The sequence below is a fragment of the Chiloscyllium plagiosum genome, unplaced genomic scaffold (assembly GCF_037043375.1).
Source record: "Chiloscyllium plagiosum isolate Xiang-an unplaced genomic scaffold, Cpla_swu_hap1 HiC_scaffold_15, whole genome shotgun sequence".
Taxonomy (NCBI): domain Eukaryota; kingdom Metazoa; phylum Chordata; class Chondrichthyes; order Orectolobiformes; family Hemiscylliidae; genus Chiloscyllium; species Chiloscyllium plagiosum.
Window position 1 is genome coordinate 70,638,456 of NW_028270153.1, and position 13,598 is coordinate 70,652,053.

At 52.5% G+C, this 13,598-nt stretch overlaps 1 protein-coding gene across 1 annotated transcript in view; it reads right to left on the reverse strand.

Moving 5' to 3' along the window:
• Positions 1–1,729: 1,729 nt before the first annotated feature.
• The window catches only part of LOC122547152 (RNA-binding protein 38-like), an 82,345-nt gene continuing 70,476 nt past the window's right edge, over positions 1,730–13,598 (reverse strand). Inside the window, exon 4 of the mRNA XM_087995021.1 lies at positions 1,730–3,406. Coding sequence (XP_087851147.1) covers positions 3,115–3,406 — 292 coding nt within the window. The 3' untranslated portion in view covers positions 1,730–3,114. The remainder of the gene's footprint in view (positions 3,407–13,598) is intronic.

A 13,598-nucleotide genomic window follows, 5' to 3' on the forward strand; every position in this document is an offset into this window, starting at 1 on the left:
TCCTATCAAGTGGTTCCCTGAGCAGACTGTCAAAGCCATTTGGCAGAATGCCTCATCGCCAGAACTTTCCAACAAGCACCAAGACATGGCTTGGCTGGTGGTGAGAAGGGCTCTGCCTGTGAGATCCTTTATGCACGCCCGGACTCTCAGCCGCACCGCACGCTGCCCTCGAAGCGGCTGCGGGGGGGACGAGACTGTCACACACCTCCTTCTGGAATGTGCCTACGCAGAGGAAGTCTGGAGAGGAATGCAGTGGTGTTTGTCGAGCAGCTCCGTGACGCGGGACTCCGTGCTCTACGGCCTGTTCCCCGGGACGCACACCGAGACGAACATCAACTGTGCCTGGAGGGTCATCAACTCGGTGAAGGACGCTCTCTGGGTGGTCCGAAACCTGCTGATCTTCCAGCTGAAGGAGTTGACCCCGACTGAGTGTTGCAGACTGGCACATTCCAAGGTCCAGGACTACGTGTTGAGGGATGCACTGAAGCTTGGGGCAGCTGCCGCCAAGGCACGATGGGGAAAGACCACCGTGTAACATCTGCCTGCCTAAGAAGAACAGGGGGCCCACGCAGTCATTTGGGCTCCGCTGATGCCTCAGCAGAAGAGCTGGATAGTAAATGTACAGACTTGTGTGTATGAAAAATAAACTTCGATATCTGTATGTAAAGCAATGTAATGTGTGCACAAGAATGGCATGACCGATTGTTTAGAGATCCAAATAATTTTATGAATAAAGTATATTTTTGAAATTAAAAAAAATGCACTTTGGGACATGGTGAGGTTTGGAATGTGTCTTCGAAACACCTTCACATAGTCACCGTCCCAGAAAGATATTCCTGAGGCAATACACAGAGTGAAAATAAAATTTTCCTTGCAAAATGGGTAACATAACATTGGAAAACATGCCTGCTCATTCTCCTTTACCATTGCAGCTGTGCTTTACGGATCTTAAAAGCAACTAGCAAATATTTGCTTTTACATTGAAGTCAGATCATGGGAATAAGTTAAACAAGGGCTTCTCAAAGTAGAGATCAAGGTCAGACTTGCTCTCATTGGACTCTGGTCCCCTGCCTTCATAGGTCTCCCTGCCCCTTACCAATATCCCCACCCACACCACACCTTTTAGCTGTTACTCAGGGGCAGCACGGTGGCTGAGTGGTTAGCACTGCTGCCTCACGGTGCCAGAGATTCGGGTTCGATTCCAGCCACGACAGGCTGTTGGTGTGGAGTTTGCACGTTCTCCCCGTGTCTACGTGGGTTTCCTTCAGGTGCTCCGGTTTCTTCCCACGTCCAAGAATGTGCAGGTCAGGTGGATTGGCCATGCTAAATTGCCCGTAGTGGTGAGCGATGTGCAGGCTAGGATTATTCATGAGAAATGCAGGGTTACAGGGATGGGGTGGGATGCTCCTCTTCAGAGAGTCGCGATGAACCGAATGGCCTATTTCCACATTGTGGAGGTTGTATGACGTCATTACAATTCACAATGGGGGGAAATGTTTGGTGGATGCACCAAGTTAAACCCCCCGTTAAGTAGAGGGATCCATAATCGGCAGAGCAGACCAACAGGAACTCAAACACTAATCTCTGATCTGTGGGTCAAGTGGACAATTAACAGGCAGCCCTCCTTCCATCATCTCATGGTCTCTGGGACCTCAATGTTTCATGGCACCTCCTAGTTAGTTATAAAGCACCGCAGTGTTAGCTGGAAACAGACCACAAACAGGCAAACTTTCATATTTAAGTTCCTTTAATACAACATTGAAAATAAGTTTCTCAGTACCTGCTACAGTCTGATAGGAATGCTGTTTAATGTAATTGCAGCCTTTTGCGTCTAAAATGTTTTTGCTTCTTTTTAAAAAATTATTTTAAAAATTGCATTTGTACCCTAAAATGTCTCCTTCATTTCAGCTGGGTATAAAATATTTGGTATCCAAATCTAACAGGCATTCAGTAGCAGGTTTCTTTCAAAACAATGAGGAAATTCCTGGACATTAAAAGGGTATTAGATAGAATGCGGAGATGAATACTGCATCATTAAGTTGATAAAAATTACCCTTGGTTCATATACAATTAGCTTTCTTTAAACAAAAAGCTCTCTTTTAAAAAATATATACCCAAGTTGAGATGATCTTAAGATTAATTATAAAATTAAGAAAATAGATCAGTGTTCTGACTACAGAAATTTTGCTTCCCTTCCAAAGTTCTCTTTTTGCATATCAAAATTAATTAGCAACCTATTAATTTTTAATCTACTTATAATAATTTATGCATTGGTAGCTGAACAACTAATTTTTCTCTTTCCCCTGTTGCAACTCACAGCTCATCGCAATAAATATTAAAAAGTAGTCACAAATTCTTTTTTTTCTTCCGTAAGGCATTGATAAATAATAGAGGTTTTTATACAACAAAAATAGCGTTTTTGTGTGTGTTCTTATATGTCACTGCAGCATTTCTGTTGCAGTTCGTACCTTACCATAAACAGTCTCTTACTCTTCATTCCGACAGGTGGTAATAGGGAGAGAATATATTGTATAACTGGGGGAAAGAGGCAGAAGTGGGTATTGATAACAAGACTTACCGAGGGACAGAGAGAGGAATAGAGAGAGCGAGAAAGGAGGGTTGAGACTGACAAAAAAAGACTGATAGTATGATGGAGAGAGAAACACAGAGACAGACAGTAATGGAGAGTGACAGACAGAGCTGTCTGCCACTCTGGCTTGGGATTAATGTTCAGTTTCTGATTGGAGGCAATTCTTTCTGAGCAGGTAACCTGATAGAGATGACTAGTCGTGGAGAAGCGCAGCAGGTCAGGCAGCATCAAAGATGCTCCTTGGATGCTGCCTGACCTGCTGCGCTTTTCCAGCAACACATTTTTCAGCTCTGATCTCCAGCATCTGCAGTCCTCACTTTCTCCTAGTCGTGGAGAAGCCCAGTCCCCCGGTGCTTCTATCTGCTCCCATTAATACTTCAAACAACTCTCCATCGTCACCCAGAGATCTGACAGCAACATCCCATGAATCGCTTATGTGTCTTTTCACCTTAGAATAACAGCCCCCTGCAAGTGAATGGGAGCGAGGTCCTTTTATCACTGAACGCTCCTTCCTCAGTTTGGCTCTACTGCATGCGGTCAGGTTGCAGAGGTTGAGAGGGATACTGAACAAAAGCTGCTGTAGCTGCGGTGGTGGGACTCCCACCCATTACAGGCTGCTGCAGAGTGGAATAGCCAAATCCAAGGTAGCCAGCAGCAGGTGAAGCGGCATATGGATACTGATCGTAGGCAGCATACTGTGCGTAGGTAGCAGATGCTGTATAGTCAATGAAAGGCGAGGTCACCGACTGCAGCTGGGATGGAAGGATGACTCCAGGCTGTACAATCGCTTGTGGGTACACATACTGTGTGGTGAGCCTGAAAAATAGAGAGGTGTATGTTAGAAAATCATGCAGGCACTGGCAGAATAGGTACAGGGGGCTGGTGACAGAGTTACGAGTCTAGTAATCTGGAATGCCAGCCTAATGCTCAGGAGTTCAAATCTATCAGGACAGCCGCTGGAATTTAATTAAAAGGACGAACATAAAGCTAGTCTCGGCGATAACAACCTGCATTTTACCAGCAATTCCTGTTTTCAGAAAAAATCTCATCTGGTTCACTAATGCAATTGAGCAAAGGAAATCTGCCGTCCTTACCTGGTCTGGCTTACATGTAACTCCAGAGGGAAGGAGGAGAGGGGGTGGGGGAAGAGGGAGAGGGGAAGAGGGTGAGGGGGGAGAGGGGAAGAGGGAGCAGATAAGGGCAAGAGGGAAGAAGGGCAGGGGAAGGGGGGAGAAGGGAAGAGGGAGAAGGGCAGGGCAAGGGCGGAAAAGGGAAGGGGAACGGGGAGAAGGGAAGGGGAAGGGGAACGGGGAGAAGGGAAGGGGAAGGGGGAGAAGGGAAGGGGAAGGGGGAGAAGGGAAGGGGAAGGGGGAGAAGGGAAGGGGGAGAAGGGCAAGAGAAGGGGAAGGGGGGAGAAGGGAAGAGGGAGAAGGGCAGGGCAAGGGCGGAAAAGGGAAGGGGAACGGGGAGAAGGGAAGGGGAAAGGGGAGAAGGGAAGGGAAAGGGGATAAGGGCAGGGGAAGGGGATAAGGGCAGGGGAAGGGGATAAGGGCAGGGGAAGGGGATAAGGGCAGGGGAAGGGGATAAGGGCAGGGGTAGGGGGAGAAGGGAAGGGGAAGGGGGAGAAGGGAAGGGGAAGGGGGAGGGGGAGAAGGGAAGGGGAAGGGGGAGAAGGGAAGGGGAAGGGGGAGAAGGGAAGGGGGAGCAGGGCAAGAGAAGGGGAAGGGGGGAGAAGGGCTGGGAAGGGGAAGGAGGGAGAAGGGGGGAGAAGGGAAGGGGGGAGAAGGGAAGGGAATTGGGGGAAAGGGTATTGTGGAGAAGGGTATTGTGGAGAAGGGAATTGTGGAGAAGGGAATTGTGGAGAAGGGAATTGTGGAGAAGGGAATTGTGGAGAAGGGAATTGTGGAGAAGGGAATTAGGGAGAAGGGAATTAGGGAGAAGGGAATTAGGGAGAAGGGAATTAGGGAGAAGGGAAGGGGGAGAAGGGAAGGGGGAGAAGGGAAAGGGGGAGAAGGGAAAGGGGGAGAAGGGAAAGGGGGAGAAGGGAAAGGGGGAGAAGGGAAAGGGGGAGAAGGGAATTGGTGGGGAAGGGAATTTGGGGGAAGGGAAGGGGAGGAGGGAAGGGGAAGAAGGGAAGGGGAAGAAGGGAAGGGGAAGAAGGGAAGGGGAAGAAGGGAAAGGGAAGGGGGAGAAGGGAAGGGGAAGGGGGAGAAGGGAAGGGGAAGGGGGAGAAGGGAAGGGGAAGGGGGAGAAGGGAAGGAGAAGGGGGAGAAGGGAAGGGGAAGGGGGAGAAGGGGAAGGGGAAGGGGGAGAAGGGGAAGGGGGGAGAAGGGCGGGGAAGGGGAATGGAGGGAGAAGGGAAGAGGGGAGAAGGGAAGGGAATTGGGGGAAGGGAATTGTGGAGAAGGGAATTGTGGAGAAGGGAATTGTGGAGAAGGGAATTGTGGAGAAGGGAATTGTGGAGAAGGGAATTGGGGAGAAGGGAAGGGGGGAGAAGGGAAGGGGGGAGAAGGGAAGGGGGGAGAAGGGAAGGGGGGAGAAGGGAAGGGGGGAGAAAGGAAGGGGGGAGAAAGGAAGGGGGGAGAAAGGAAGGGGGGAGAAGGGAATTTGGGGGGAGGGAAGGGGAGGAGGGAAGGGGAAGGGGAGAAGGGAAGGGGAAGGGGGAGAAGGAAAGGGGAAGGGGAGAAGGGCAGGGGAAGGGGGAGAAGGGAATGGGGAGAAGGGGAAGGGGAGGGAAGGGCGGGGAAGGGGAACGGAGGGAGAGGGGGGAGAAGGGAAGGGGGGAGAAGGGAAGGGGGGAGGAGGGAAGGGGAAGAAGGGAAGGGGAAGAAGGGAATGGGAAGGGGGAGAAGGGAAGGGGAAGGGGAGAAGGGCAGGGGAAGGAGGAGAAGGTTAGGGGAAGGGGGAGAAGGGCAGGAGAAGGGGAAGGGGGAGAAGGGCGGGGAAGGGGAACGGAGGGAGAAGGGGGGAGAAGGGAAGGGGGGAGAAGGGAAGGGGGGAGAAGGGAAGGGGGGAGAAGGGAAGGGGGGAGAAGGGAAGGGGGGAGAAGGGAAGGGAAGGGGGGAGAAGGGAAAGGGGGAGAAGGGAAAGGGGGAGAAGGGAAGGGAAGGGAATTGGTGGGGAAGGGAATTTGGGGGAAGGGAAGGGAAGGAGGGAAGGGGAGGAGGGAAGGGGAAGAAGGGAAGGGGAAGAGGGGAAGAAGGGAAGGGGAAGAAGGGAAGGGGAAGGGGAAGAAGGGAAGGGGAAGGGGGAGAAGGGAAGGGAAGGGAAGGGGAGAAGGGAAGGGGAGAGAAGGGAAGGGCAGGGGAAGTGGGAGAAGGGAAGATGGGAGATGGGAAGGGGAGGAAAGGGGAGAGAAAGGGGGAGAAGGGGGGAGAAGGGTAGGGAATTGGGGAGAAGTGAATTGGGGAGAAGGGAATTAGGGAGAAGGGAATTAGGGAGAAGGGAATTAGGGAGAAGGGAATTAGGGAGAAGGGAATTAGGGAGAAGGGAAGGGAAAGAGAGAGAAGGGAAGGAGGGAGAAGGGAAGGAGGGAGAAGGAATTGGGGGGAGGGTATTGGGGGGGAGGGAATTGGGGGGGAGGGAATTGGGGGGGGGAGGGGAATTGGGGGGGAGGGGAATTGGGGGGAGGGAATTGGGGGGGGAGGGAATTGGGGGGGAAGGGAATTGGGGGGGAAGGGAATTGGGGGGGAAGGGAATTGGGGGGAAGGGAATTGGGGGGAAGGGAATTGGGGGGGAAGGGCATTGGGGGGGGAGGGAATTGGGGGGAAGGATATTGGGGGGGAAGGGAATTGGGGGGAGGGAAAGGGGAAGGGAATTGGGGGGGAAGGGAATTGGGGGGGGGGGAGGGAATTGGGGGGGGAGGGAATTGGGGGGGGAGGGGGGAGGGAATTGGGGGGAAAGGGAATTGGGGGGGGAAGGGAATTGGGGGGGGAAGGGAATTGGGGGGGGAAGGGAATTGGGGGGGGGAAGGGAATTGGGGGGAAGGGCATTGGGGGTGGAAGGGCATTGGGGGTGAGGGAATTAGGGGGGAAGGGAATTAGGGGGGAGGGAAAGGGGAAGGGAATTGGGGGGGAAGGGAATTGGGGGGGGAAGGGAATTGGGGGGGGGGAGGGAATTGGGGGGGGAAGGGAATTGGGGGGGGGGGGAAGGGAATTGGGGGGGGAAGGGAATTGGGGGGGGGAAGGGAAATGGGGGGGGGGGAAGGGAAATGGGGGGGGAGGGAAATGGGGAGGGAAATGGCGGGGGGAGGGAAGGGAAATGGGGGTGGGAAGGGAATTGGGGGGGGAAGGGAATTGGGGGGGAAAGGGAATTGGGGGGGAAAGGGAAATGGGGGGGGGGGAAGGGAAATGGGGGGGGAGGGAAATGGGGGGGGGGAAGGGAAATGGGGGGGGAGGGAAATGGGGGGGGAGGGAAATGGCGTGGGGAAGGGAATTGGGGGGGAAGGGATTTGGGGGGGGGAGGGAATTGGGGGGGGAGGGAATTGGGGGGAAGGGAATTGGGGGGAGGGAATTCGGGGTGGAAGGGAATTGGGCTGGAAGGGAATTGGGGGGGGAAGGGAATTGGGGGGGGAAGGGAATTGGGGGGGGGAAGGGAATTGGGAGGGGGGAAGGGAATTGGGGGGGGAAGGGAATTGGGGGGGAAGGGAATTGGGGGGGGAAGGGAATTGGGGGGGAAGGGAATTGGGGGGGGGAAGGGAATTGGGGGGGGAAGGGAATTGGGGGGGGAAGGGAATTGGGGGGGAAGGGAATTGGGGGGGAAGGGATTTGGGGGGGAAGGGATTTGGGGGGGGGAAGGGAATTGGGGGTGGAAGGGAATTGGGGGGGAAGGGAATTGGGGGTGGAAGGGAATTGGGGGTGGAAGGGAATTGGGTGGGGGAATGGGGGGGAGGGAATGGTGGGGAGGGAATTGGGGGGGGAAGGGAATTGGGGGGGAAGGGAATTGGGGGGGGAAGGGAATTGGGGGGGGGAAAGGGAATTGGGGGGGAAAGGGAATTGGGGGGGAAGGGAATTGGGGGGGGAAGGGAATTGGGGGGGAAGGGAATTGGGGGGGAAGGGAATTGGGGGGGGAAGGGAATTGGGGGGGAAGGGAATTGGGGGGGGGAAGGGAATTGGGGGGGGAAGGGAATTGGGGGGGAAGGGAATTGGGGGGGAAGGGATTTGGGGGGGGGGAAGGGAATTGGGGGGGGAAGGGAATTGGGGGGGAAGGGATTTGGGGGGGGGGAAGGGAATTGGGGGTGGAAGGGAATTGGGGGGGAAGGGAATTGGGGGTGGAAGGGAATTGGGGGTGGAAGGGAATTGGGGGTGGAAGGGAATTGGGTGGGGGAATGGGGGGGAGGGAATGGTGGGGAGGGAATTGGGGGGGAAGGGAATTGGGGGTGAAGGGAATTGGGGGGGGAAGGGAATTGGGGGGGGGAAGGGAATTGGGGGGGAAAGGGAATTGGGGGGGAAGGGAATTGGGCGGGGAAGGGAATTGGGGGGGGGTAGGGAATTGGGGGGGGAAGGGAATTGGGGGGGAAGGGAATTGGGGGGGGGGAAGGGAATTGGGGGGGGAAGGGAATTGGGGGGGAAGGGAATTGGGGGGGAAGGGATTTGGGGGGGGGGAAGGGAATTGGGGGGGGAAGGGAATTGGGGGGGGAAGGGAATTGGGGGGGGAATGGGGAGGGGAGGGAATTGTGGGGGAAGTGAATTGGGGGGGAAGGGAATTGGGGGGGAGGGAATTGGGGGGGAAAGGGAATTGGGGGGGAAAGGGAATTGGGGGGGAAAGGGAATTGGGGGGGAAAGGGAATTGGGGGGGAAAGGGAATTGGGGGGGAAAGGGAATTGGGGGGGAAAGGGAATTGTGGGGGGAGGGAATTGGGGGGGAGGGAATTGGGGGGGAGGGAATTGGGGGGGGAAGGGAATTGGGGGGGGGAGGGAATTGGGGGGGGAAGGGAATTGGGGGGGAAGGGAATTGGGGGGGAAGGGAATTGGGGGGAAGGGAATTGGGGGAAGGGAATTGGGGGGGAGGGAATTGGGGGGAAGGGAAGGGAGAAGAAGGGAAGGGGAAGGGGAGAAGGGAAGGGCAGGGGAAGGGGAGGAGAAGGGAAGGGCAGGGGAAGGGGGGAGAAGCTAAGGAGAAGGGGGAGAAGAGAAGGGGGAGAAGGGAAGGGCAGTGGGGAGAAGGGAAGGGCAGGGGAAGGGGAGAAGGGAAGGGATGGGGGGAGAAGGGAAGGGAAGAAGGGAGGAAGGGAAGGGGGGAAGGGAAGAGGGGGAAGGAAAGGGGGGAAGGGAAGGGGGGGGAAGGGAAGGGGGGAAGGGAATTGTGGTGGGGGGAAGGGAATTGGGGGGGAAGGGAATTGGGGGGGGGAGAAGGGAATTGGGGGGGAAAGGGAATTGGGGGGGGAAGGGAAGGGAGAAGAAGGGAAGGGAAAAGAAGGGAAGGGAAAAGAAGGGAAGGGGAAGGGAAGGGGGGGAGGGAAGGGGGGAAGGGAATGGGGGGAGGGAAGGGGGGGTGGGAAGGGGGGTGGGAAGGGGTGGAGGGAAGGGGTGGAGGGAAGGGGTGGAGGGAAGGGGTGGAGGGAAGGGGTGGAGGGAAGGGGTGGAGGGAAGGGGTGGAGGGAAGGGGGGAAGGGAAGGGGGGAAGGGAAGGGGGGAAGGGAAGGGGGAAGGGGGGAAGGGAAGGGGGGAGGGAAAGGAAGGGGGGAGGGAAAGGAAGGGAGGGGGGAAAGGAAGGGAGAATGGGGGAGAAGGGAATGGGAAGGGGGAGAAGGGAAGGGGAAGGGGGAGAAGGGAAGGGAGCAGGGAATGGAGAAGGGAAGGGGAAGGGGGGAGAAGGGAAGGGGAAGGGGGGAAAGGGGGGGGGTGAAGGGGGGGAAGGGGGGTGAAGGGGGGTGGAGGGGGGGAAGGGGGAGAAGGGAAGGGGGGGGAAGGGAAGGGAGGAGAAGGGGGAAGGGGATGAGGGACAGGTAGGGGTGAGGAGGAAGGGGAGGGGAACATGACAGTGATGTCATAGTGGTGATGTGACCAGTCTACTAATTCAGACCTCAGGCCAATATTCTTGGAACATGGGTTCAAATCCCAACATGGTACATGGTGAAATTTGGATTCAGTGACATCTGGAAGAGACAGCTGGCCTAAGGAAAACCATTGTCAATCTTTGTAAAAACCCACCTGATTCACTAAGTGAAAGGAAATCTGCCATCTTTATTTGGTCTGACCTCCACGTGACTCTCGACCCACAGCAATGTCATTGATTCTTAACTATTGTCCGGGCAATTAGCAATAACTGGCAGTTAAGCCAGTTTCCCCCACATCCCATTAATAAATAACAAATAAGATGCACACAAATGTGATTAAATCCAACTTGCCCGATGGATGGGCAACATATGTTGATCTTGTCAATGATGCCCACACAATAGAACAAATGGAACAAAAGTATAAATTTCAGGACAACATATATTTCTATCACACCTTTCAAGAGCTCAGTATAGGTTAAAGCAAATGAAATATTATTCAAGTATTGGAGGCAAGGCAGCAGCCAACCTGTGTACAGCAAGATCCCACAGCAATACAAGTCATGAGCGATTGATTTATTTTTCTTGGTGCTGCAGCAAGCTGAAGGATGAGTACTGTCCAAGACAATGGTGACTACTCTGCAACTCTTCTTCCACATGATGCAGTGCATGTTCCCCAAAATGGCAGATTTATGTCTCATCCAAAAAGTGGGACCAACCCCCCCCCAGCAATGTCAGCCTGAATTCTGTGCTTGGGTCTCTAGCAGGAAGCTGGAAAATACAGCATTCTGATAGCGAGCAGGCAGCAACAGGAGAAGAACAGCTGGAAGCCAGATAGGGGTGGGAGCTCACTCAACATTGCTGCATTTATGCCAATTGCAAAAAAAAAAGAAATTGCTTCACAGCTACAATATACCATACAGCAAGGCACATAGCTGGGGGAAAGGCAATTATGATGCGATTAGGCAAGATTTAGGTTGCATAGGATGGGGAAGGAAACTGCAGGGGATGGGCACAATTGAAATGTGGAACTTGTTCAAGGAACAGCTACTGTATATCCTTGATAAGTATGTACCTGTCAGGCAGGGAGGAAGGGGTCGAGCAAGGGAACCATGGTTTACTAAGGAAGTTGAGTCTCTTGTCAAGAGAAAGAAGAAGGCTTATGTTAGGATGCAATGTGAAGGCTCAGTTAGGGCAAACCAGGAATGATCTAAAGAAAGAGCGAAGACGAGCCAGGAGAGGACATGAGAAGTCATTGGCGGATAGGATCAAGGAAAACCCTAAAGCTTTCTATAGGTATATCAGGAATAAAAGAATGACTAGAGTAAAATCAGGGCCAATCACGGATAGTAGTGGGAAGTTGTGCGTGGAATCAGAGGAGATAGGGGAAGTGCTAAATGTATATTTTTCGTCAGCATTCACACTAGAAAAAGACAATGTTGAACTAGATGGGATTGAGGTTCACAAGGAGGAGGTGTTAGCATTTCTGGATGGCATAAAAATAGAAGGGCTTATGCCCGAAACGTCGATTCTCCTGTTCCCTGGATGCTGCCTGACCTGCTGCGCTTTTCCAGCAACACATTTTCAGCTCTGATCGCCAGCATCTGCAGTCCTCACTTTCTCCATAAAAATAGGTAAGTCCCCTCGGCTAGATGGGATTTATCTGAGGATTCTCTGGGAAGCCAGGGAGGAGTTGGCAAGCTTTTGGCTTTGATCTTTATGTTGTCATTGTCTACAGGAATAGTGTCACAAGACTGGAGGATAGCAAATGTTGTCCCCTTGTTCAAGAAGGGGAGTAGACACAACCCTGGTAATTATAGACAGTGAGCCTTACTTCGGTTGTGGGTAAAGTGTTGGAAAAGGTTATAAGAGGCAGGATTTATAATCATCTAGAGAGGAATAGGTTGATTACAGATAGTCAACACAGTTTTGTGAAGGGTGGGTCATACCTCATCAACCTCATTAATTTCTTTGAGAAGGTGACCACACAGATGGATGAGGGTAAAGCGGTTGATGTGGTGTATATGGATTTCAGTAAGGCATTTGATAAGGTTCCCCATGGTGGGCTGTTGCACAAAATACAAAGGCATGGGATTGAGGGTGATTTAGTGGTTTGGATCAGAGATTGGCTAGCTGAAAGAAGCTGAAAGTGGTGGTTGATGGGAAATGTTCATCCTGGAGTTCAGTTACTAGCGGTGGACCACAAGGATCTGTTTTGGGTCTACTGCTACTTGTCATTTTTATAAATGACCTGGATAGGAACGTGGACGGGTGGGTTAGGAAATTTGCGAATGACACTAAGGTTGGTATTAGTTGTGGATAGTACAGAAGGATGTTGTAGGTTACAGAGGGGCATAGATAAGCTGCAGAGCTGGGCTGAGAGGTGGCAAATGGAGTTTAATGTGGAAACGTGTGAGGTGATTCACTTTGGAAGGAGTACCAGGAATGCAGAGTATTGGGCTAATGGTAAGATTCTTGGTAGTGTAGATGAGCAGCGAGATCTCAGTGTCCATGTACATATATAGCTGAAAGTTGCCACCCAGGTTGATAGGGTTGTTAAGAAGACATAGTGCGTTAGTTTTTATTAGTAGTGGGATTGTGTTTCGGAACCATGAGATCATGCTGCAGCTGTACAAAACTCTAATGCAGCCACACTTGGAGCATTGCATACAATTCTGGTCATCACATTATAGGAAGGATGTGGAAACACTGGAAATGGTTCAGAGGAGATTTACCAGGATGCTGCCTAGTGTGGAGGGAAGGTCTTACGAGGAAAGGCTAAGGGACTTGAGGCTGTTTTTGTTAGAGAGAAGAAGGTTGAGAGGTATATATTTGAGATATATAAGATAATCAGAGGGTTAGCAGAGTGGACAGTGAGAGCCTTTTCCCCAGATGGTGATGGCTAGCACGAGGGGACGTAGCTTTAAATTGAGGGATGATAGATATAGGACAGATTTCAGAGGTAGTTTCTTTACTCAGAGTAGTAGGGTCTTGGAATATACTGCCTGCAACAGTAATAGACTCGCCAATTTTAAGGGTGTTTAAATGGTCATTGGATAGACATATGGACGAGAATGGAATAGTGTAGGTTAGATGGGCTTCAGATTGGTTTCACAGGTCAGCACAAAATCGAGGGCCAAATGGCCTGCATTGTGCTGTATTGTTCTATGTTCTAAGCTGGACACGAAGGCAAATGGATTTTTGTTTGAGTGAAATCTCATGCAGCCCAACAAAATCGGCCTCAATGAACATCCCCCTATTGCATCGTCAGCTACCTTCCCCACACACCCATCCCCTTCCCATTTATCTCTCAGCCCCCTTGGGCCACCCACTCATTCCTGATGAAAAGCTTATGTTTGAAACGTTGATTCTCCTGCTCTTCGGGTGCTGCCTGACCAGCTGTGCTTTTCCAGCACCACACTCTTCGTCCCTCATTCAAAGAGGTCCGTGGTGATAATGGACATCAATTAGGTTGGCCTGTGGCCATTGGCTTCTGCAAAGTGGCTAACCTAGAGATTCCCTTCCCCTACCACCCACCATTAAGGGCGCTGCGAGGAGTTACAAGTTGACAATTAACCCTTGTGTCCATATATGGCATGGCCATCTAGTGTAGAATGGGACTTGAACCCACAGCTTCTGCCCTAGGGGTAGGGAAGCTACACATTGCACTGCAAAAATTGTACTTGAGTGTTCCCTTCACACTTTAAATCTTTCTCTGCAGAAGCTTGGCCCATTGTGCGTTGCTGGTTAGTAACTTATGTAACCCTTCCACAATTCCATTCTACTTTGGTGAAAAGCTATCTTCTTGGACTTTCTATTTTTTTTCTCCGCACTCCACAGCTGTGGGTTCAAGTCCCTGCTCTTTCCACTGAAAATATAATTTAATTTGGACAGAATTCAATGTCTCCCTCAGCGACTCCGAGAGAAGGCTGAGCTCCCCCTGTTCCTGGTCTGCGGTACTGCAATGTTGAAAAGACTAAGCCCAGTCAGGTGAGCATCTTCCCTTCCCCCGATC